This window comes from Chelonia mydas, chromosome 1 (assembly GCF_015237465.2).
Source record: "Chelonia mydas isolate rCheMyd1 chromosome 1, rCheMyd1.pri.v2, whole genome shotgun sequence".
Taxonomy (NCBI): Eukaryota; Metazoa; Chordata; order Testudines; family Cheloniidae; genus Chelonia; species Chelonia mydas.
The window spans coordinates 309,595,346-309,616,940 of NC_057849.1; the positions used below are offsets into that span (position 1 = coordinate 309,595,346).

At 43.6% G+C, this 21,595-nt stretch overlaps 1 protein-coding gene across 1 annotated transcript in view; it reads left to right on the forward strand.

Moving 5' to 3' along the window:
* Nucleotides 1-19,248: 19,248 nt before the first annotated feature.
* MAPK12 (mitogen-activated protein kinase 12) overlaps nucleotides 19,249-21,595 on the forward strand; it is a 71,996-nt gene continuing 69,649 nt past the window's right edge. Inside the window, exons 1-2 of the mRNA XM_037889007.2 lie at nucleotides 19,249-19,723; nucleotides 21,451-21,580. Of these exons, the coding sequence (XP_037744935.1) occupies nucleotides 19,608-19,723; nucleotides 21,451-21,580 (246 nt within the window). The 5' untranslated portion in view covers nucleotides 19,249-19,607. The remainder of the gene's footprint in view (nucleotides 19,724-21,450; nucleotides 21,581-21,595) is intronic.

Genomic DNA, 21,595 nt, shown 5'->3' on the forward strand with positions numbered 1-21,595 from the left:
AGGAGTGGATACAGGATAATCTTCCCTCAACATAGGTCTCATCCTGATCTCTAATGCTTAGAAATTGGCTTAAACCCTGATGCACAAGGTTTAATATCCCTTCCAAAATTTTTTTATTAATTATGAAAATTCTGGATCTTTTTGATATCCATATAAATATTCAATCCAAGATATATGGATTGATTAACTCTATTTTGCACTCAAAAAAGTTGTCAGTCTTCCATAGGATGGATTTAATGCTATAAAGCTATATTAACACACACAGATTACAGAATCATAGAAATGTAGGGTTGGAAGGGACCTTGAGAAGTCATAAAGTCTGGCCCCTTGTATTGAGGCAGGACCAAGTTAACCTAGACCATCCCTGACAGGTGTTTGTTCAACTTGTTCTTTAAAACCTCCAGTAATAGGGATTCCACAACCTCCTTTGAATGCCTATTCCAGAATTTAACTATGCTTATCATTAGTAAGTTTTTCCTAATATCTAACTTAAATCTACCTTGCTGCAGATTAAACACGTTACTTCTTGTCCTACCTTCAGTGGACACGGAGAACAATTGATCACATTCTTCTTTATAACAGCTTTTAATGTATTAGAAGACTGTTATCTGGTCACCTCTCAGACTTCTTTTCTCAGGTTCTCATGCCCAGTGTTTTTAATCTTTCCTCATAGGTCAGGTTTTCAAAACCTTTTATCATTTTTGTTGCTTCTCTGAACTTTCTCCAGTTTGTCCACATCTTTCCAAAAGTGTGGTGCCCAGAATTGGACACAGTACTCCAGCTGAGGCCTCACCAGTGCTAAGTAGACCAGGGAAGTTACCTCATGGGTCTGACCTATGACACTCCTGTTAATGTACCCCAGGATGATATCAGCCTTTTTTGCAGCTGTATCACATTGTTGACTCATTCACTTTGTGATCCATTATAACCCCACATCCTTTTCAGCGGTACTACCACCTAGCCAGTTATTCCCCATTTTGTAGTTGTGCATTTGACTTTTCCTTCCTAAGTACAGTATTCTGCACTTATCTTTAATGAATTTCATCTTGTTGAATTCAGACCAATTCTCCAGTTTGTCAAGGTTGTTTCGAATTCTAATCCTATCCTCCAAAGTGCTTGCAACCCCTCCCACCTTGGTGCCACCTGCAGATTTTATGAGCCTGCTCTCCACTCCGTTATCCACGTCATTAAGGAAAATATTGACTGGTACCTGACCCAAGACTCACCCCTGTGGAACCCCACTAAATACATCCTCCTAGTTTGAGAGTGAACCATTGATACTTTTTAAGTATGATCTTTCAATCCATTGTGCACCCACTTTATAGTAATTTAATCTAGACCACATTCCCTTAGTTTTCTTATGAGAATATCATGTGGGACTGTGTCAAAGCCTTAGTAAAATGAATGTACATCACATTTACTGCTTTCCCCCTGCCCCCGCCCCCCCATCGAGTAGGTCAGTAACCCTGTCAAAGAATGACATTAAGTTCACAGTTGCAGTTAAATGCCAGTGTGTGATTTAGTTTAGGGTATGTTTACACAGCACCTGGGAGGGCTCTTTCCAGCACAGGTAGACTGACATGTGCTAGCTCTGCTCAACCTAGTGTGGTAAAAATAGCAATTTGAACACAGTGGCACTGATGGCAACTCAGGCTAGCCACCCCAGTATGTACCCAGGGGTTGATTGGGGTTGTTGCAGCTTCAATGTTATTTTTAGCTGTGATGACATGGGAATTTTCTGTTTTATTTTTATGAATCCTGTGTATGCTTCAGTTTCCCCTATAAGCTGCATTATTACCCAGGGGTAGAAAAGGACTGTTTGCTCTCAGGGCAGGCTAAGAGACATAGGTATGAATATTGCCTAGCTGGCTGAGACTAAATGGATCATTGGAAAAAGCTTGGCTGAGGCTGACCCCATCTCAGTGGAGAATCTGTGAAAACCATGGCAAAGCCAGTCTCCAGGATAGATTCTCCCACCCCTCAGCAGGGAAGGTGAGCATAATTCCCATGCTGAAGTCCGGGCTGTCATCTGGAGTCTGACCAAGGAAGTCAGACTTAGGCTATGTCTACACTAGCACTTTTGTCAGTAAAACTTATGTCACCTAGGGGGGTATGAAAAACCACCCCCCTGACCAACGTAAGTTACACCAACAAGCACCAGTGCAGACAGCACTATGTCAGCGGGAGACGCTCTCCCACTGACATAGTTAACGCCGCTTGTTGGGGGTGGTTTAATTATACCAATGGGAGAGCATAGAGAGGCTACACAGGAGACCTTACAGCAGCGTAGCTGCATCGGTACAGGTGTGCCACTGTAAGGTCTCTAATGTAGACACAGCCCTGAGAGACAGACAGAGCTTGGCTGGGCTAACCAGAATGGTCTATGCTTTGACCTTCAGTTCTCTCTGCTAACTTAAGGACTTCTTATGGTGTGTTCCACTTGACTAATAAACCCTACTGTTTTGTCAGTGCTGCTTGAGTGTCACTGCAAATGTTTGCTGAGGTGCATTAATCCCTGAAGAATGCACAAGTCTCTACCAGGAGTCTATCTCAGTTGGACCCAGTAAACAGAGCTCACGGTGTGAAGCGGGAGTGCTGAAGACCCAGAGGTCCAGTCTAAGGAGGTAATGAAGCCACCTGGCTTACCCTGGAGGAAGAGTGAGACCCTCTAGGGGATCTCGCACACTGAAGGGGTTCCTTCTAGAGACTTCCAAAGTTGGGGGCATAGCACCAATCCTGTAGATCTGTGACATTAGCATGCTAGCTCAAGCAGAGCTAGTGCATGTCTGTCTAGCCACTCTGGGAATTACATCTCCAAGCTGTTGTGTATGCATACCCTAAGTATAGGCTAATCTGAGCTCAGTTATTTCTACTGAAATACAATCACAAGCCATAAAATGTCGTTATCTCACCTGAATGCCTAAATAAATGGAAGTCAGGGGGCAACCTTCTTTTCCCAGACTTTTCAAGTTCTGGGAGATATTTCATAGAAGGGTACTAAGGGCCTTTTTTATGAATTCACTTAAATCCCAATAATCAAAATATTTTCCAGTTTTAGGTCAGAGATTCTCCTATGCTATGGTAATGTGATAAGTTTATCAGTTTACACTGGCAGGACAGGGTAATTGAAAGGGCGTTACCCCCTTGAAGTGAATATGTGGGAAATGTATTGCTAGAAATGCTCATCATTTGAATGCAGGTGAAGAAATCATTTGTCAGCCTAGCTAAAATAGACTGTTTTAATGTAGGTAAGCATTTTAGGAGCAAGTCTCTTCATGCCTAATAGACCTACAAGGCATTTAACCAAAAAACCACACATAAACTGGTGAAGATTTTATTTGGTTTGGTTTGGGACTTTTACTAAAAACTTCATTTTATGAGGAAATTGCTTGTTTGGCTCCAAGTTATATTAATAGAATTTGCAGTAGTGGAGTGTGTTAGAGTATGTATGTTCTTTAAGATCCTCACATTTTGCTTAGTCAGGTTATTGCAACCACATTTTAATATGTTCTTTGTACATAGTGTGTGTATTTTTGTAAAGAATTTCATATTCCTAGATTTTAAAGCCAGAAAAGACAATTGTAATAATCTAATTTGACCTGCTGTATATCTCTGGTTGAACTAGAGATTGTCTTTTAGAAAATCACCCAATCTTGATTTTAAAATTTCCAGTGATGGAGAATCCACCACAATCCTTGGTAAATTATTCCAATGGTTAATTACCTTCACTGTTAAAAATGTGCATCTTATTTCCAATGTGAATATGAATAGCTTCAATTTTCAGTGAATGGATCTTGCTATGCCTGCTAGACTGAAGAGCCCTCCGTAATCAAATTTCTAACTCTAATCCATTTTAAATGCAATGCCAATTAATAAAGCTTTTCTTGCATGTCTTGTACATAGCACTTGACTACTGTGCCATATGCATTAGCAGCCCAGTATACATTTCTTCTAATATTTTGATACTTTGGAGCTATCCACCTGCCTGGCACCCGAAGGACCATAGTAGAGCATAAACCCCCAAGCCCCAAGAGTTATAAATAAATCTGAAATTCATGTACCATATCCAAAGCAAAAGTACACATTAACTAGAGAAATCGCTAAATTACAGACACACTAGTAGGAAGTAAAGTTGTGGGGACTGATGAGGAAAAGCATATCATTGTATTGTATCTTGTACCATAATCCTCAGAGTGCTCTCCTCACAGGAGAATGTAGAAAAAGGTTAAATATCAGAAGAAATGTACTTGGCTGCTGATGCATTTTGGAATTGGTAGCAGAACAGAATCAAAGTAGGGAAACTACACTCCACAAAACTGTAAGATATGAAAAGCGCATTATGCAGCTATGGGTCAGAGACCCAATTATTTGATAAAATAGTTTTAAAAATCTTATTAAGGATTCACAGATTCCAAGGCCAGAAGAGACCATTGTGACCACCTCGTCTGATCTCTTGTATCGCACAGGCCATAGAACTTACCCCAAATAATTCCTAAAGCATACCTTTTAGACAAACGTCCAATCTTGATTTTAAAATGGTCAGTGATGGAAAATCCAACATGACCTTTGGTAAGTTGTTCCACTGGTTAATGACTCTGACTGTTAAAAGTTTACGTCTTATTTCCAGTCTGAATATGTCTAACTTTAACTTCCAGCCATTGGGTGGTTTTATACCATTCTCTGCTAGATTGAAGAGCCCATTGCCGAATGTTTTTTCCCCATGTAGGTACTTATAGATTGTAATCAAGTCACCTCTTAACCTTCTCTTTGTTAAACTAAATAGATTGAGCTCTTTGACTCTATCACTGTAAGGTATGTTTGCTAATCCCTTAATCATTCTCCTAGCTTTTCTCTGAGTCCTCTCCAATTTATCAACACCCTTTTTGACTTGTGGACACCAGAACTGGACAGGATATTCTAGCAGCAGTTGTACGAGTGGTAAAGTATGTGGTAAAGTAACCTTTCTGCCCCTACTCAAGATTCTTATTTATGCATCCAAGGATCACATTAGCCCTTGTGGACACAGCGTGGCACTGAGAGCTCATTATCCACTACAACCTCCAAATCTTTTTCAGTCAGTGCTTCCCAGTATAAAGTCCCCCATAATGTAAGTGGCATCTCCATTTTTTTTAAAACTACTGCATGGGATTAAGGAGATGATGGCGGGAGGGGAACTCAGCACCTCGCAGGATCAGGCTTATTCACACTTTTGCAAAAACTTTTAAGGATACAGTACAACATTTACTAGAAAAAGTTATCTTCAATTCGTTGAGGTCAATGATCAGTTTCCCCCCTTCCTTGAAGTTGTTGAAGAGCATTCAGTGTAACAAAACCACTTCCTTCCTGCATATTTTTAGATCAAAAGAACACACGCACTCCTCTAATTCTCAGAAGCTGTCAAAGATGACTATGAAGAAAGTACCTTCACTTGGGGCATGTTTAACTTCAGTCAAAGATTATCTTAATATCCTTTGCAATATTAGAAATCACAGGCTCCACTCATGAATCTCTGAAAAATATGCTGGTGATACAAATACAGTAAACCTCAAAGTTATGAACACCAGAGTTATGGACTGACAGGTCAACTACACACCTCATTTGGAACAGGAAGTATGCAATCAGGCGACAGAGACAAAAAAAAGCAAATATTGTGTTTAAACATAAACTACTAAAAAATGAAGGGAACGTTTTTTAAAAAAAGATTTGACAAGGTAAGGAAACTGTTTCTGTGCTTGTTTCATTTAGTTTAAGATGGTTAAAAGTGGTATTTTTCTTCTGCATAGTAAAGTTTCAAAGCTGTCTTCAGTCAACGTTCAGTTGTAAATTTTTGAAAGAACAACCCTAAAGTTTTGTTCAGAGTTATGAACATTTCAGAGTTACGAAAAACCTCCGTTTCTGAGGTGTTCATAACTCTGAGGTTCTACTGCACGCTTGGTTTTTGTTTGTATTTTTCATTTCATTCCATTCTGGAAAAGTTTTTTATACCTAGGCTTGTAGCACAAAACCTGATGGCTGTTCCCCGGATAAATTCTATCCTTTTTTTAGTAGCAGCAAATCTTTCAACCTAGCCACCCTCACAGTGTCAATGTTATTAGGAATCTAAGTGCTAATTACAGCACCTCTATTTCTCTCAGCAGGGGTAGGGGCAACAGCAGTGTTTGTTGCTGCAAGGTGCTCCATGTGAACCGAGCAGCTAGCACTCATAAGCACATTGCTACTCATTAAGCCTGACTCTTTCTCTTGAAAAAGCAGCACTTCCTAACAGAGTGGTCAAACCAAGTGAGGCTCATTTATGAGGTTGTAATGTTGGTTTTTAACACAGTGTGCAATGTGCATTACTGAATGGGTTCTGTGTAAGTCGTGAAGATGAAAATGTAAGGATTTTTGTGTGACTAGCATCAAGAAGGATGGAGAACTGCAGGAGTGCAGATGCCAGTGACCTTGGGTTCTCCTGTAATATAAAATATCAAAGTAACATTCATAAAACTGTCTATATTGTTTCCACTAAAGAGCGTGGATGCACTGGGAGGTATCTGAATTTCTAACCCACCAGACATCCAATCTGTTGTACTGTAAGGCTCTATAACAAGCAAAACTGTTAAATTAGGCCTCAATCCCGCAAACATGCACATGCTTAATTTTACGTTCATGTAGACCCACTGGCTTCAATTGTTGTCAAAATAACTTGTTGGCAGGATTGGGGTTTTAGTCAGTTAGAATTCCTAGCCTTTTAATTACAGATCTGAACTAAAGCAAAAGTGAAATGAGTGTTATGGTCTCTACCTAAAAAAAGAACAGGAGTACTTGTGGCACCTTAGAGACTGTCATAAATATAAAGGGAAGGGTAATGACCTTTAAAATCCCTCCTGGCCAGAGGAAAAATCCTTTCACCTGTAAAGGGTTAAGAAGCTAAAGGTAACCTCGCTGGCACCTGACCAAAATGACCAATGAGGAGACAAGATACTTTCAAAAGCTGGGAGGAGGGAGAAAAACAAAGAGTCTGTGTCTGTCTGTGTGTTGTTTTGGCCGGGGACAGAACAGGAATGGAGTCTTGGAACTTAGTAAGTAATCTAGCTAGGTATGTGTTAGATTATGATTTCTTTAAATGGCTGAGAAAATAGCTGTGCTGAATAGAATGAATATTCCTGTCTGTGTATCTTTTTTGAAACTTAAGGTTTTGCCTAGAGGGATTCTCTATGTTTTGAATCTGATTACCCTGTAAGGTATTTACCATCCTGATTTTACAGAGGTGATTCTTTTTTACTTCTATTAAAAGTCTTCTTGTAAGAAAACTGAATGCTTTTTCATTGTTCTTAAGATCCGAGGGTTTGGGTCTGTGGTCACCTATGCAAATTGGTGAGGATTTTTACCAAACCTTCACCAGGAAGTGGGGTGCAAGGGTTGGGAGGATTCTGGGGCGAAAGACATTTCCAAACAACGTTTTCTCAGGAACCCAGATAAAGTTTGGTGGTGGCAGTGGAAGTCCAAGGGCAAAGGGTAAAATAGTTTGTACCTTGGGGAAGTTTTAACCTAAGCTGGTAAAAGTAAGCTTAGGAGGTTTTCATGCAGGTCCCCACATCTGTACCCTAGAGTTCAGAGTGGGGAAGGAACCTTGACAGAGACTAACAAATTTATTTGAGCATACGCTTTCGTGGGCTACAACCCACTTCATCAGATGCATAGAATGGAACATATGGTAAGAAGAGATATATACAGATAAGTTGGAAGTTACTATACAAATTGTAAGAGGCTAATTAGTTAAGATAAGCTATTATCAGCAGGAGAAAAAAAACTATTTTTTTTCTCCTGCTGATAACAGCTCATCTTAACTAATTAGCCTCTCACAGTTTGAATGGCAACTTCCAACTTATCTGTATGTATACATATATCTTCTTACTATATGTTCTATTCTATGTATCCGATGAAGTATGCTGTAGCACACCTGTAAGTGTGTAAAAGTGTAAAAAGTGTGTGAAAGTGTGTAAATTTGTTAGTGTCTAAGGTGCCACAAGTACTCCTGTTCTTTTTGCGGATACAGACTAACACGGCTGCTCTGAAAACTGATCTCTATCTAGTCTCTAGTGACTGAAAACGGCCACATTATGTGGTGTAGTTGGCAGTCTGTGATCAGCAGTACCTCATTCTTTACAGTGCTTTCTGGCAGCGTGCAGTAGATTAGTACTGGCCTAGTATCACCATTTATTTTACAGTAATCCAGTCAGGATTGAGCCCCCATTGTGCAAGGCACTGTACACAGATAATATGACAGGCTCCTGCCTGGTCCAGCTTCCAGTCTAGTTAAAACAAACATGATAAATGAGTGAAATAACAATACAAGGGGATCAGGGAAGAGAGGATGAGTGGCACACTAGTAAGCATGGTTGGTCGCATAAGCTAGCGATATGCATAACTCCATAATGCCAAATAATTTACGTAAATAACACCTAAGGCTTCTACCCATCCATTTATCAGATGGCAGTTTCATTTAGGCATTGCTGTGCATGAGGGTCCTAAGGCAGGATTTGAAAGAAGAGAGGATAGTGGATATGTGAGTCAGTTTACAGACAAGTGTGTTTATCAGTCATGACAGTTAACATATCACCCCATCCTACTGGTTTGATTTCCTCTGCTCTTCCTGCCAACAAAACAGTAGATAAACAGCTGTAGGTCAGCCGTAAGTTCTCACTGTAACATCCAAATTGATTTGTAAAATGCAAATTCATAAAAAGAATTCAACTGGCTGATGTTTATTCCATTTCACTTAGTGTTGAAACTGTTATTTATTTAGTGACCAAAAATGTACTCAGTGCTTTACATAACCAATCTGAATGCAAGGACCTAGCCAAGAAGCCACAATAATAGCAAAACCAAAACTCTGGGCAGCATTTCAGGCATGGAAGGGTGTGAAGACAACCATGAAGAGAACAGCATGAAAAGGATTTTTCAGCAGAAAAAAAAATGATTTTTGTTTAGTTTTTTAAATAAGGAGAAATAGTGAATGAAATAATTCTATTTCCTTCAGACAAACCAAGTTCTACTGATTAAAAAAAAAACATGCTTTTTAAAAAAAGTAGACTAGAAGGAGTATTATGAATGTGCCTAATTAAAGGGGGGAGAGGAAGCTGTTTTAAGAAACAAATCAATTTACACCTAGGAAATACCCTTTAATGATGCAACAAGACAGAGCCTTATTTTATATTTACTGAACTGTTTTTATCGCAAAACGTAAAAATATGGGCAATAGAACTGCAGCCTGCAGAGGCAGTGTTAATAAATCTCCTCATTAAAAGCACGTAACTAAGTAGACAGTAAGAATCATGTGCACTTTTAATTTGTTCTGACTGGAAATATACATAATCTATCATTTAAGCAGCTGGGCTGGGAAGGGTTTGTTTTTCCTTCTGAGTTAGAATCACCTCACTTCCACTGGCAGAACTCATGCTGCTGGTTGCCTTGATTGTGGGTGCAGTAGGGTAAAATACCTGAAAATACCCCATCTCCTCTCCCTCTCTCTCTCTCTCTCTCCCCACCCCACCCAACCCCGGCTCCAGAGCTGACAGGTTAGCACACAAAGTGGGTAAGGATATCCCAGGAGTGGGTGTGGCTGTGAAATGTACTGATTCAGCACCTCTCCCAGGCAGCCTGTGCTGGTGGGGCTTCTACTGAGTCCTGACCAGAATTTATAGTTATCATCCCCAGCAGAACCCCACAAGGTGAGCAGAGTTAATCTCCCTGCAGCCACCCTGTAGGGCCAGGGATGAGCCTTCCTCTAGCACAGCTTGTCCCTATGGGTGAAATAGGGTGCAAACTAAATTAGCAGCAACTGGGGGAGGAGGCGGCATATAAGAGCTCCTGTACTTATCCCGTGACCCAATCTTCTCTTGTGCCTCTGCACTGCTGGCAACCTTCCAACAGGCTGTGGGTCTGGCCCTTTTAAAAATAAATACATTTTTTGACAATAAGAACCTTGCCACCTATTGCCCATGTGCAAACCTTCCCGTTCTGGAGAAGGGCACTGAGGTGGTGGTGGTGATGTTCACATAGTTAATATGTTACTTTTTAGAACTGGAAATGCCCCCATCTTACCATTGACAGGCCTTGTTTTTGGACTGTATTTAGATCCTTTCAAACAGCACATGTGACTCGTACTTACCGTGCAAACCTTATTTCATGGTTACGTCCTTCTCCTGCTTTCAGCACAGATGTTTGTTTTATCCACTTATTGTGGCTTGTCATTATACAATCATGGGTGTGTCTACACCACAATCGGTGGTGTGATTGCCGCGTATGTAGACAGAGCCTAGCTAGCGCAACAGCTGCAGCAATGAAGCCACAGCAGCATAGGCTTCAGTGCGCGCCAGCTGCTGGATAAGTACCAAGGGCTCTGGGCAAGCTTTTACAACCTGTGCTGACACCCATGTTACTATGGCTTTGCTGCTATGGTAGTCACTAGCTAAATCAAAGCTAGCTTGGGTATGTCTACACATGCTGCAATCACACCACCAGTTAGAGTGTAGATATGCCCCAAGATTATAAATTCTAGGTGTAGAGGCTGTTTTTTTGTTTCACATTTATACAACACGTTGGGTCATGGGACCTGATTCCCTGACAGCTGCAACTACTGTAATGCAAATGATTAATGTGCCAATGCCAGCCACAGCTAAGATTGCTCTTTTTTTTTTTTATTATCCCCAATCAATCTAGTTTAGGATTGGGCTAAGATATAACAGTAGCACTGCCTGGTGAGAGCCATCGCACCGCGCCTGGGGGAGGTCGCTGTGAACTGCGTCCTCCCCGGTACTGACAGCCAGTTGCGACCTGACGTGGTAGTCACCGACGAGGCCCAGAAAAAGATCCTCCTCATCGACGTCACGGTCTCCTTTGAGAACAGGACCCCGGCCTTCCGCAAAGCCCGAGCTCATAAGCTGGAAAAATACGCCCCCCTGGCAGACACCCTGAGAGCAAAGGGCTACGAGGTGCAGATGGGTGCCCTGATCGTCAGAGCCCTGGGTGCCTGGGACCCCTGCAATGAGTGTGTGCTGCAGACCTGTGGGATCGGTCGATGCTATGCACAGCTCATGCGGTACCTCATGGTCTCAGACACCATCCGATGGTCCAGGGACATCAACATTGAACACATCACCAGCCACTGACAGTACCAGGAGGTCTGAGCTGGAACAACATCGTGCATCAGCTACGAGAAAGGAACTGAGACTTTTTCCATTGGACCATATGAACTGGAACCATAAACTTACTGAACATTAAATCTCACCAAATGAGGGTAAATCCATCCTCATCATCGTATCCACTCATTATACTCCACACCTGAACATAGCCATTATATGAACAACATACCCTCATATCTCAATGTCTGTACTTTGACCCGTTAACCTTTTAACCCCAATCGGGGATATTGCAGATTATGTATTCCTTATGCCATCTGATTCTAAACTGAACTTTGCACCCCTTGATAATCTGTACCTTATTCTCTGATAACCAGACACTTCTACGCTTAAACTCTGTACCATTTTTTTTATTTTAACATCATCTTAGTTTCAGTGATAGATTTCCTTTAACCAGAAGACAATGTCAGACATCCATGTTGATACTATTAGATGTGCCAGCAGCTGCATACTGTTGATCACAAGTGCTGAGACTTGACTGTAAGATCTGGCAGAGGCGGACATAATGTATGTTAGTGTCACTGTTCATTCCTTTCTCAGATATCACAGAAGTGCTCATCAGGCAAATACTCTCCCTCACCACGTCTCACAGTAGTAATTCCTAATCGTTTCAGGGAAGGCTATTTGCTCTTTTGATGGGCTTGTTCTGTATGTCCCCCTGCTTATTGGGAAAAGCCTGTTTTGCATTTGATCTATCCTGTTATTGCACCCAGATGCAAAAATATTGGGCATATTATCATTATTTGTAATAGTAACTAAGGGGGTAAGAGCAAGATTTAACCTTAGGTGTTTGGGAAGGTCTCTACTAGAAAGAGTCAGCCTTTGCTCTAAAATCCTCTGAGCTTCTGGCAAGTGAAAGTTTTGTCCTGCTGCTGGTTCAGTTCATCCCACGCTGTCAAATCAACCACATCTCTCTCCCCCTGACCAAAAAAAAAAAAAAAAAAATTCTGATGGCATAATTTTGCTAGAGCCTGGAATGGGAAAAAGGGCAATCAGGTGCTGGGATGTACCATCTACTGCTCCTTTGGGGTTAGGGAGGGCATTCATTCTTTAAATGGCTTTAACAGCACAATACATATGCTAACAAACTTAAACAAAGCCTTTGTTTAAGTTTGTTAGCATACGTATTGTGCTGTTACCTTGGTCAGGAGTCCTCAAGACGGGAGGGGTGGGGGGGGACGGAAGGTGTTTAAACAGCGTTTTTGATTTTATTTCTCCCCATTGGTCTGAATTATCCATGACATCCATACTGCATCACATCAAGTCCAAATCATTAGAGGAATGCCTCTGCTTGCACTGACCAGAGGATGTTTGGATTCTGTTGTCAGCCCAGTTCTGCAGCTTTACAGGAATCAGGTGTTGTTCCCAGTATACACAGAATTCTTCTTTGCAGCCAAACTAGTCTAACATGCATTTTGTTAAGTGGGACTGGAGCAGCAAAACAAAGAAAACAAATGCCTCATTTTCCAGCTTTGTGGGTGAGAGAAATATAAGTGAAGATTATAATGCTGATGGCCTTAAACCAGCTGCCTCAGGAATCTGCCAAGAACTTTGCCGAAAAATATGTTCCTCTTCTTAGCAATGGAGCTAAGACTTATCACACATCTGCCCACCTTTATTCGAATGAAGCGCCTTCTGATCTGACAGCTCAGGCATTGTCAATTTCATCCAGAACAATTTACAAACTTGGAACCTAATCCCCTTAAATGCTTAATCATTTGATCAATCCCATTGAAGACAATGGGACTATTTGCATGACTATGGACCACTTTTGTGAACTGGTAAGAGTTTCAGGAGTCTGCTCCTATAAAGGAAGTTGAATCCCCCATTGAAATGCAGTGTTTGGGTACAATACCATAAAGCAGTTTAGGATACAGTTCTACTTAAAATTTGTCTTTTAATAAGTCATACAAATGCTGAAATGGCTCCTCACCCAAATCTCATATTCCATATAAAAAGACTGAATACTACATATTTGTGAGTAGTTAAGTGAGTAGTTAAGCATGATGATGTTTGTATATACAAAGGGGGGGGTGTCAGAGAGGACGGGGAGAGCACGCGGGCCCTGGGCTGGGGGCAGGGTGGGGAGGAGTCATATGGAGGGTCATGTGGGGAGGTCACGTGCCCCCCTTGTAACCCTCCAATGAGTGCAGTACCAGCAAGAAATGATTTCTACTTGCACCACTGCTGCCAAATGTCAGAAAGTCTATAGTTTCCATGTTCATTAAAATAGTGAGTCAAGTAGGTCAGCTATCAGCCATGGAAAAATATCTATGTTGTGAAAGGATGTCAGAGCTCTTCTGGTGTGGCTGCAAATTAATTTACAATGTGTCTCCACAAACAAGTTGGAAAGCCTGTTTTTCTCCTGCGTCTGACATCTAAATCATCAAATGAAAAGAGGTGGGGCTGTTTTTCCAAACTTGCTATTTACCCATGAAGAGGAACGGACCCTTGGCAACTACCAAAAAGGTGAACGGAACGATCAACTTGTCCACAGGTGGACTTTGAGAGCCCATTTTGAGCTATGCCACAAATAGAACTCCAGTGACAGCTAGCCTGAATTATCTAACCTCAGCAACATTGCTTAGGGGTGAAGTCAGACAAAACAAAGGGTTTACCAGCTCCCAAAGAAAAAGAATTTTAATTATATTCACACAGAGAAAATGTAGAACATTTATAAAAGTAGGTGTTTGCTCTACACATACCTTACTGCAGTGGTCCCCAAACCTAGGGGGGTGGAGGAGGAACATTCAGAGGGGCACGTGGTGGAGCCCAGGCCAGCCCCCACAGGGGCAAGGCTCAGAACAGCCCCACTCCGCCCAGTCCAGCTCCATCCCCAGTCACAGCTCCTTCCACAGCTGCAGTTTCGCTCCGTCCCAGCCAACCTCCGGCCCCAGCTGCAGCTCCACTCTGCTCCGCCCCCAGCCCAGCTCTGACTTCAGCTCAAGCTCCTCTGCTGAGCCAACTGTATGAAGCGGGGTGGGGGTGCGGACAGATTCCATTACTGGCAAGGGAAGGGTGCGACAGATAAAGTTTGGGCATCACAGCTGTACTATAGAAGTACTGTCAAGGTGCATAAACTTCATATACTTGCACTGAAATTGTTCTAAGCTGCTGTAGGCACATTTTCCTGCAAATGTGCACCAGGCTGCTTGCACTGAAAGACTGTATAAGTCAAGTGTAGGTTGGTGCTTTTTTATTATTATTTTAAAATGCTGTAATTTGGAGTGTGCTCCTGGGATAAGGCTGAACAGCAGCAAGCACAATCCAGTGGTGTAGATGTGCAAAGGGATTTAAAGCTCACTTTTGCACTCCCTGCTCTAACTTACACCAGGGGGCAATGGCAAATAGAAGGCCAAAAAACAACCAAGCACTGACATAGCACAAAGAAAAGGAGTACTAGTGGCACCTTAGAGACTAACCAATTTATTTGAGCATAAGCTTTCGTGAGCTACAGCTCACTTGCATCCGATGAAGTGAGCTGTAGCTCACGAAAGCTTATGCTCAAATAAATTGGTTAGTCTCTAAGGTGCCACTAGTACTCCTTTTCTTTTTGCGAATACAGACTAACACGGCTGCTACTCTGAAGCCTGACATAGCACAAAAGCAGCTAGTGCAACCCAGCAGCAGGAAGGGGAAATGGCATAACAACCCCTCCATATGGTGCTGAAGAATTACCCTCACACAGCAGTGGTGCCTGCTGCCCCAGGTAAGACTTCTTATCTGTCTACACAGTCTTTCCACTGCTAGCGCAAGTGCCTTTGCAGCTTCTGCCACCTAATACTGCTATCATGCGGGGTCTCTGTTTCATTGACTCCACAGAGACAATTCTCTTTCAATTTACATCCTCTTACTCCAACATAATGCCAATAACTGCAGTGGATTCATGATTTACTCTGAGGTAACTATGAGCAGAGTTAAGGTCGGTTTCTCATTTTAAATCAAAATTGAAAATAAACCTTTTCTCCCTTGCCTATAACTTTTCATTTCTTCCCCGCTCTATTGCTATTTTTACTTTTTATCCCCAAACACTTCAAAGAGTCAAACCCAGTTGCAAGTTAGATAACACATATTATATGAAATAAAGCTGGATCGGAGATGGTGTAGTGTGAGCCCTTTGTGCATACATTAAAGAGAAGCCTGAGATGTAGAAATTCATAGTTAAGGTTCTTCGTTTGTCCTTAACTTAACCACTGTGCAAAGGTGTACCATAGTACAGGTCTACCAAGCCTCCCACCTGAGGTGGTATTATCCCATATTACAGACCCATTCCCCAATTAGCCTCTAATTTTCTTAAGTCAGTTTTTGCTCCCCACTCTCTGGTTCTAGGCTCCGCTGCCACAGCAAAGACCCTGTGGTGCTCCAGAAGCATCAGAGCAATGGACTTCCCAGTGAAAATTATCAGACTTGGGAATTTTCCCTTAGCTTTGCCCTTACAGGGTTTGCGACCCACGCAAGTAAGACCCTTACTGCAACAGAAACAATTCAGTCAAACAAAAACTTGGATTTTGAGCACCATATGCACTAAGACAGGTCTCAGTGAAAGCAGAAAGGAAAGTGAGTGCTTGAGACATCGAATCCTGAAAACCACATTTGTAACAAGATTCAGCACGTGGAATGTGCATATTTTGCATAGTATGGGAAAGCTGGCACAGGTTACATGAGAAATGAAAAAATACCATCTGAACATACCTGGTGTCAGTGATACAAGATTGACAGGGAATGGCAAGATGGCGTCTGATGGTGCTACAGTCTTATACTCAGGAAGAGGAACACACAAATGTGATGTAGGAATTACGCTGGATCACTTCATAGCGAAGACACTTGGGAGCCAGTGAAGGACAGAGTAATAATAGCCAGGGCAGCAAACAAGACATGTCAAGTGTACAATAATAAGTATATGCACCAACAAACGCAGCAAATGACAGTGAAAATAATACATTCAAAGAGCAGGTGCAGCAAGTATCAGATGACGTGCCTAACCAGGACATCAAGCTGATGATAGGCAACTTCAATGCACAAATCGGCAACAACTTTACTGGCTGGGAAGGAATCATAAGCACAGTAGTGGAAGGCATCTGAACCGATAATGGCTAATGGCTCTTGAAAGTCTGTGGCACGAACACCCTAAAGACAAAAGGTAGTCTCTTCCAACTCAAGAGGATTCACAAGCTTACATGGAGATCACCAGACAATGTAACTGTCAACCGGACAGACCATGTGTGTATATCTAAGAGATGGGCTTCTTCTTTGAGGCATGTCAGAGTCAGCAGAAGTGCAGATATTAGCTCAGATTATTATCTTTTAGTGGCCATGTTACATCTTAAACTAAAAAAGACCATGAAGCTGGGCAAAAGAATGTTATAGCAACAGAGAAGTTCAATGACAAAGAAATGCAGATCAGATTCCAGATTGCACTTAGCAACCATTCTAATGTTTTAAAGTACCAGGCATAGGTGCTAGAACTAGGGATTCTGGGGGTGCAGCAGCACCTCTTCGCTTGAAGTGATTTCCTTCATATACAAGACTTATATTTTGGCTCTCAGCACCCCCACTATATAAATTGTTCCAGCACCCCTGATATCAGGCTGATGAAAGCCTGGAAGACAGATGGTCAAACTGGAAGATGGTACTTGAGACAGCAGAGGAAGTAGTAGGCTATCAGAGAGGGTCAAAGAAAGATGCATGGATTACATCTGGAACATGGTCAGTGACTGATGAGCTGAAAGCTCTGAAGGCAAAAAAGGAACAGTGCAAGACACAGGCAGAACTCTTAGAGGAGTTTACGAGATACAGAGAAAAGGACATAGAAATAAAGAAGAGATGCAGGCAAGATAGAAATGCCTCGGTTCAGGAGAAGGCTGCAGAGGCAGAAGAAACAGCACAGAGGGGAGATTTCAAGCAGCTCCAAAGAATAGCGAAAGACATTTAAGGAAGAACCAGACTGTAACAAGTAGTGCCCAGCGGGGACTCTCATGGACATGTGTTGAAAATGCATGAAGAACAAGCCAGCCAATGGAACGAACACTTCCATTCTATACTAAACTGTCCAGACCTGATGATCACACACAGCTTGGAGAGAAATGCCAATGATAAGTTAGAAATAGAAGAGACCAATAACATCCAATGAAATTAAAGCAACCATCAAAGGTCTTAAACAGGGGAAAGATCCTGCGGTTGACAGGATTCAAGCAGAGGTAATAAAGGCTGGAGGCAAAATTCTGACTGAGCAGCTAACAAAACTCTGTTACAAAATATGGGTAAAGTAACAAGTGCCACAAGACTGGAAAGATGGTACCATCGTGGCATTGCCAAAAAAGACTTATCTTACTCAGTGCACAAGCTGGAGAGGTATTGTATGGCTATCAGTCCCAGGCAAAGAATTGGCTACTTTTATGCTCAATAGAATGAAGGTGGCAGTGGATGAAAGATTACAAGAAAAGTCTGGGTTCTCTCCAGGTAGGTCATGCCGTGAACAGATATTCACTCTTTGACAGATCATCGAAAAAGCTACTGGTTGGTAACACCCCTTCTTAATTAATTCTATCTATTTTAAAGAAAGCAGTGTCCACAGAGAGACCCTGTGGAATATTGCTAGAAGTTATGGGATACCAGACAAGCTTATCAACATAATATGATGGAAGGAGATATAAATTAAGATGAGATACAGGCCTAAGTGAGTGGTTTGATATTGTGAGTGGAGTCAGACAAGGGTGCATGTTATCACCAAACTTCTTGGCATTAGCAATAAACTGGGTGATGAAGCGAGCAACAAAAGGCATCATGGACAGCGTAAAATGGGTTAGCAGAGACGAGTTTATATGACCTTGACTTTGCCGACAACATTGCTTTACTAAATATGACATGGAACTGAAGGATTACCCTTACATCAGAGGTAAAACAGGAAGCAGCAAAAATTGGATTGAAAGTAAATGCATACAAAACCAAGATGATGAAGGTAGGAAACTGGACAACCGATACAAAGATGTACACTGATGGAAAATAAATTGAACAGGTAGAAAAGTTCTGCTGTCTGGGGAGCATGAGGACATTTGAAGGTTGTTGTGATAAAGATATTCATACGAGATTAGGAAAAGCAAAGACCAGTTTTGGAAGGATGAACAACATCTGGCCTGACAACGATCTTTATACCAAACTAAGGGTCAAATTATACCATACAATTATACTGAGCATGCTACTGTATGGAGCAGAGACTTGGCCAATGACAATTGCTATCAAAAAGAGACTGGAAGCTGCCCACCATAGATGGCTAAGGAAGACACGACACATTTCATGGGAAGACAAAATAACAAATGAGAGAGTAGGGGAGCTGACAGAGCAGGACATGCTAGAAAATATTAGCAAAGAAAGAAGACACAGGTGGTTGAGACGTGACACTTTGTGGAAGATGGGAGACATGCTAAGTAGAAAACATTGAATTGGTTACCTTTGGGAGGAGAGAGAAAGCGAGAAAAGTCAAGCAAGAACTGGCAGAAGATGGTGGTGGGCAGCTTCGAGTCTCTTTTTGTTAGCAATTGTCATTGGCCAAGTTACGGAAGTTACAAAAGTTATACAACTAAAATATATACCAAATTTTACTGCAAACCCATCTTGCTTTTGGTTATTCTCCTCTACTTAGGTCTGTGCAATGTTTATCTAGGATCAAACTGCTCCCTGGGACAAACCCATGGGCTCCATACAGGCAACTAAATGGATTAGCCGGTAGGATTAACCAGTTTGCAGGATTGGCTGGTGCCTTACAAACAGCTCTTGGTAGGAACCTTCTCTGTAATGCAGAGTGCAAACCTTGCCTTCTTCCTTGTCTTGTTGCTTGCATGTTCCAGCACACTCTATTTAAATAAGAGTGTGCGATTCAGATACCCCCCCCCCCGACAGTCACACACACTGGTTTTTTTATAAGAACTTTTCAGAGAGGGAATCTCACATAGCTGGAAGGTTGCCTTCAAATACAGCAGCTTTCACTGAAACAGGCTAGAAGTGGCTTTTTGGAAGGGGAGGGGTGTGTGCAGGGATATCTCACCACGTGATCTGAAACAAAAAGGCCAGTTTTTAGTTGGTTTGAGAAAGCTGAGCAGCTCCTCCCTAGCCCCTGGGCCCAGCCTTGCCACCAGGCAGCAACCACACACAGGAGAGTTATTTATCTGTCACAAAGCAGGCAGCCCCCAGATGCGGGGAGGGGGGTTCATTCACGGTGACTCCAGCAGGACCTCCTCCTCTGAGAGGGAGGAGGGGAAAGAGAAAGCAGGAGCCACATTCAATCTCCGTTAAGAGAGGGACACCCCCCCCCCCATACACACACCCCGGGAGCGCTTCCAAGCCCAGCCCCTCGCAGCCGCCGCAGCTCCCTTCTCTCTGCTCCTCAGGGCTCTTTGTTGGAAGGCGCCGACAGGGGGCTGGGTCACCATGTCCTCCGCCAAGAAAGGCTTTTACCGGCAGGAAATCACCAAAACCTTATGGGAGGTGCGGGAGCGCTACCGGGACCTGCAGCCGGTGGGCTCCGGAGCCTACGGCGCTGTCTGGTGAGTGAGGCAGGGGGTGGGTCTCCCCTCCCCAGGACACCCCCTGGCCGGGCGGGGCGCCCCGGTCCCCGCAGCGCGCCCAGGCTAGGAGAGGGCTGCGGGGGGGGGGGCCTGCGCGCCCCGGCTAGGAGAGGGCTGCGGGGGGGGGGGTGTATGCCTGCGCGCCCCGGCTAGGAGAGGGCTGGGGGGGTGTGTGTGCCTGCGCCCCCCGGCTAGGAGAGGGCTGGGGGGCGCGGGGGGGTGCCTGCGCGCCCCGGCTACGAGGGGGCTGGGGGGGTGCCTGCGCGCCCCGGCTAGGAGGGGGCTGGGGGGAGAGGGGGGGTGCCTGCGCCCCCCGGCTAGGAGGGGGCTGGGGGGAGAGGGGGGGTGCCTGCGCGCCCCGGCTAGGAGGGGGCTGGGGGGAGGGGGGGTGCCTGCGCGCCCCGGCCGCGGGAGCCGGGCTAGCGGCCCCCTCACAGCCAGGGACTTTGCCCGCCCTGGCGCGGCAGGCAGGTCCCGGGGGAGGCGGCTCGGTTCCCTGGCTCGCGGGGACAGCGCGCCAGTTCCGCGGCCACTTTCGCTTTAATTCCTTCCAACTTTTTGTTTGGGCTGCCCCGGCCCGGCCCCCGCTCCCCTCGGTGGCGGTGTCATTGCAGCCAATTCTGATGGGCGGCAGTTTGTGATATCGCACCGCCCCGGCCCGCTCCTGTGCGGGGGGAAGGTGCTGGCTCTGCCCAGCCCCGGTTTGTCCCGCCCCGTTTCCTGCTCTGCCCCGGACTCCACGCCCATTTGCCCAGCTAGCCCGGAGTAGGGTGACCAGATGTCCTGATTTTATAGTGACAGTCCGGATTTTGGGGTCTTTTTCTTATATAGGTTCCCCCCCTCATCCACTGTCCTGATTTTTCACACTTGCTGTCTGGTCCCTCTAGCCCCAGGGGCTTTCTGCTGCGAAGTTGCAAGGAAAGCCCAGAGCAGACAGTTCTGCAATAACCTGCCCCTAGGGGAAATCTCTTCCTCAAGTACCAGAGGAAGCAAGCTTATGCTCTGAACATAAGGGTTTCTGTCCCTTCTGTTTTTCTTGTCCTGCCTATGGTAACTTTGCATGTTCCCATCCATAGAACTGCTCAAGCGCTTTCCCAACCACCCTAAAGTCTTGCCCTCTGTGGTGTCCTGTGGCAGTGAGTTCCACAGTTATAGGGTCCTGTAAAACTGCATTTCCCTATGATCCTTTTGCATTTCTACTTTATAAAAATGTTCCACTGTTTATTAGAATATGAGAGCTGATTGACCTCTGTGCCATCCATTACTTTATAGACTTGTGCTGTGGCTCATCTGACTTGGCTAAGGGAAATGGTTTATTTTGTAGCCAATTCTTAATTTCCCCTCTTTTTACCTTTACCAAAAATCCTTTCTTAGTCCAATAAAATATAGTGGAATTAAGACATCTCTCTTTTTCCTGCCTAAATGTTCCCATTTACAGTTTTCTAATACTAGCTTCTTATCATCAAAGGGTCGGGGAGCATGCTAGAGTCTCAATATCCTTGTGAGGTACTTAGGGGTTATTATCCCCACTTTACAGTAGGATAAACAAAGGCACAGAGCGGTTATGTGACTTTGCCTCTGTCACACGGCAGAGAACAGCCACACACCAGCAGTCCTCTAACCTATTGTTCAGTGCATCTTTGGTGGCAGGACTTGCAGCATCATTCCAATCATCACTCGCAAACTCTATTCTTGTTCTCTTAAAGCTCAGCTATAGATGGAAGAAATGGCACCAAAGTGGCTATCAAGAAACTGTACCGCCCATTTCAGTCCGAACTCTTTGCCAAACGAGCCTACCGGGAACTGCGCCTCCTGAAACACATGAAGCATGAAAATGTGAGTTTAGTCACT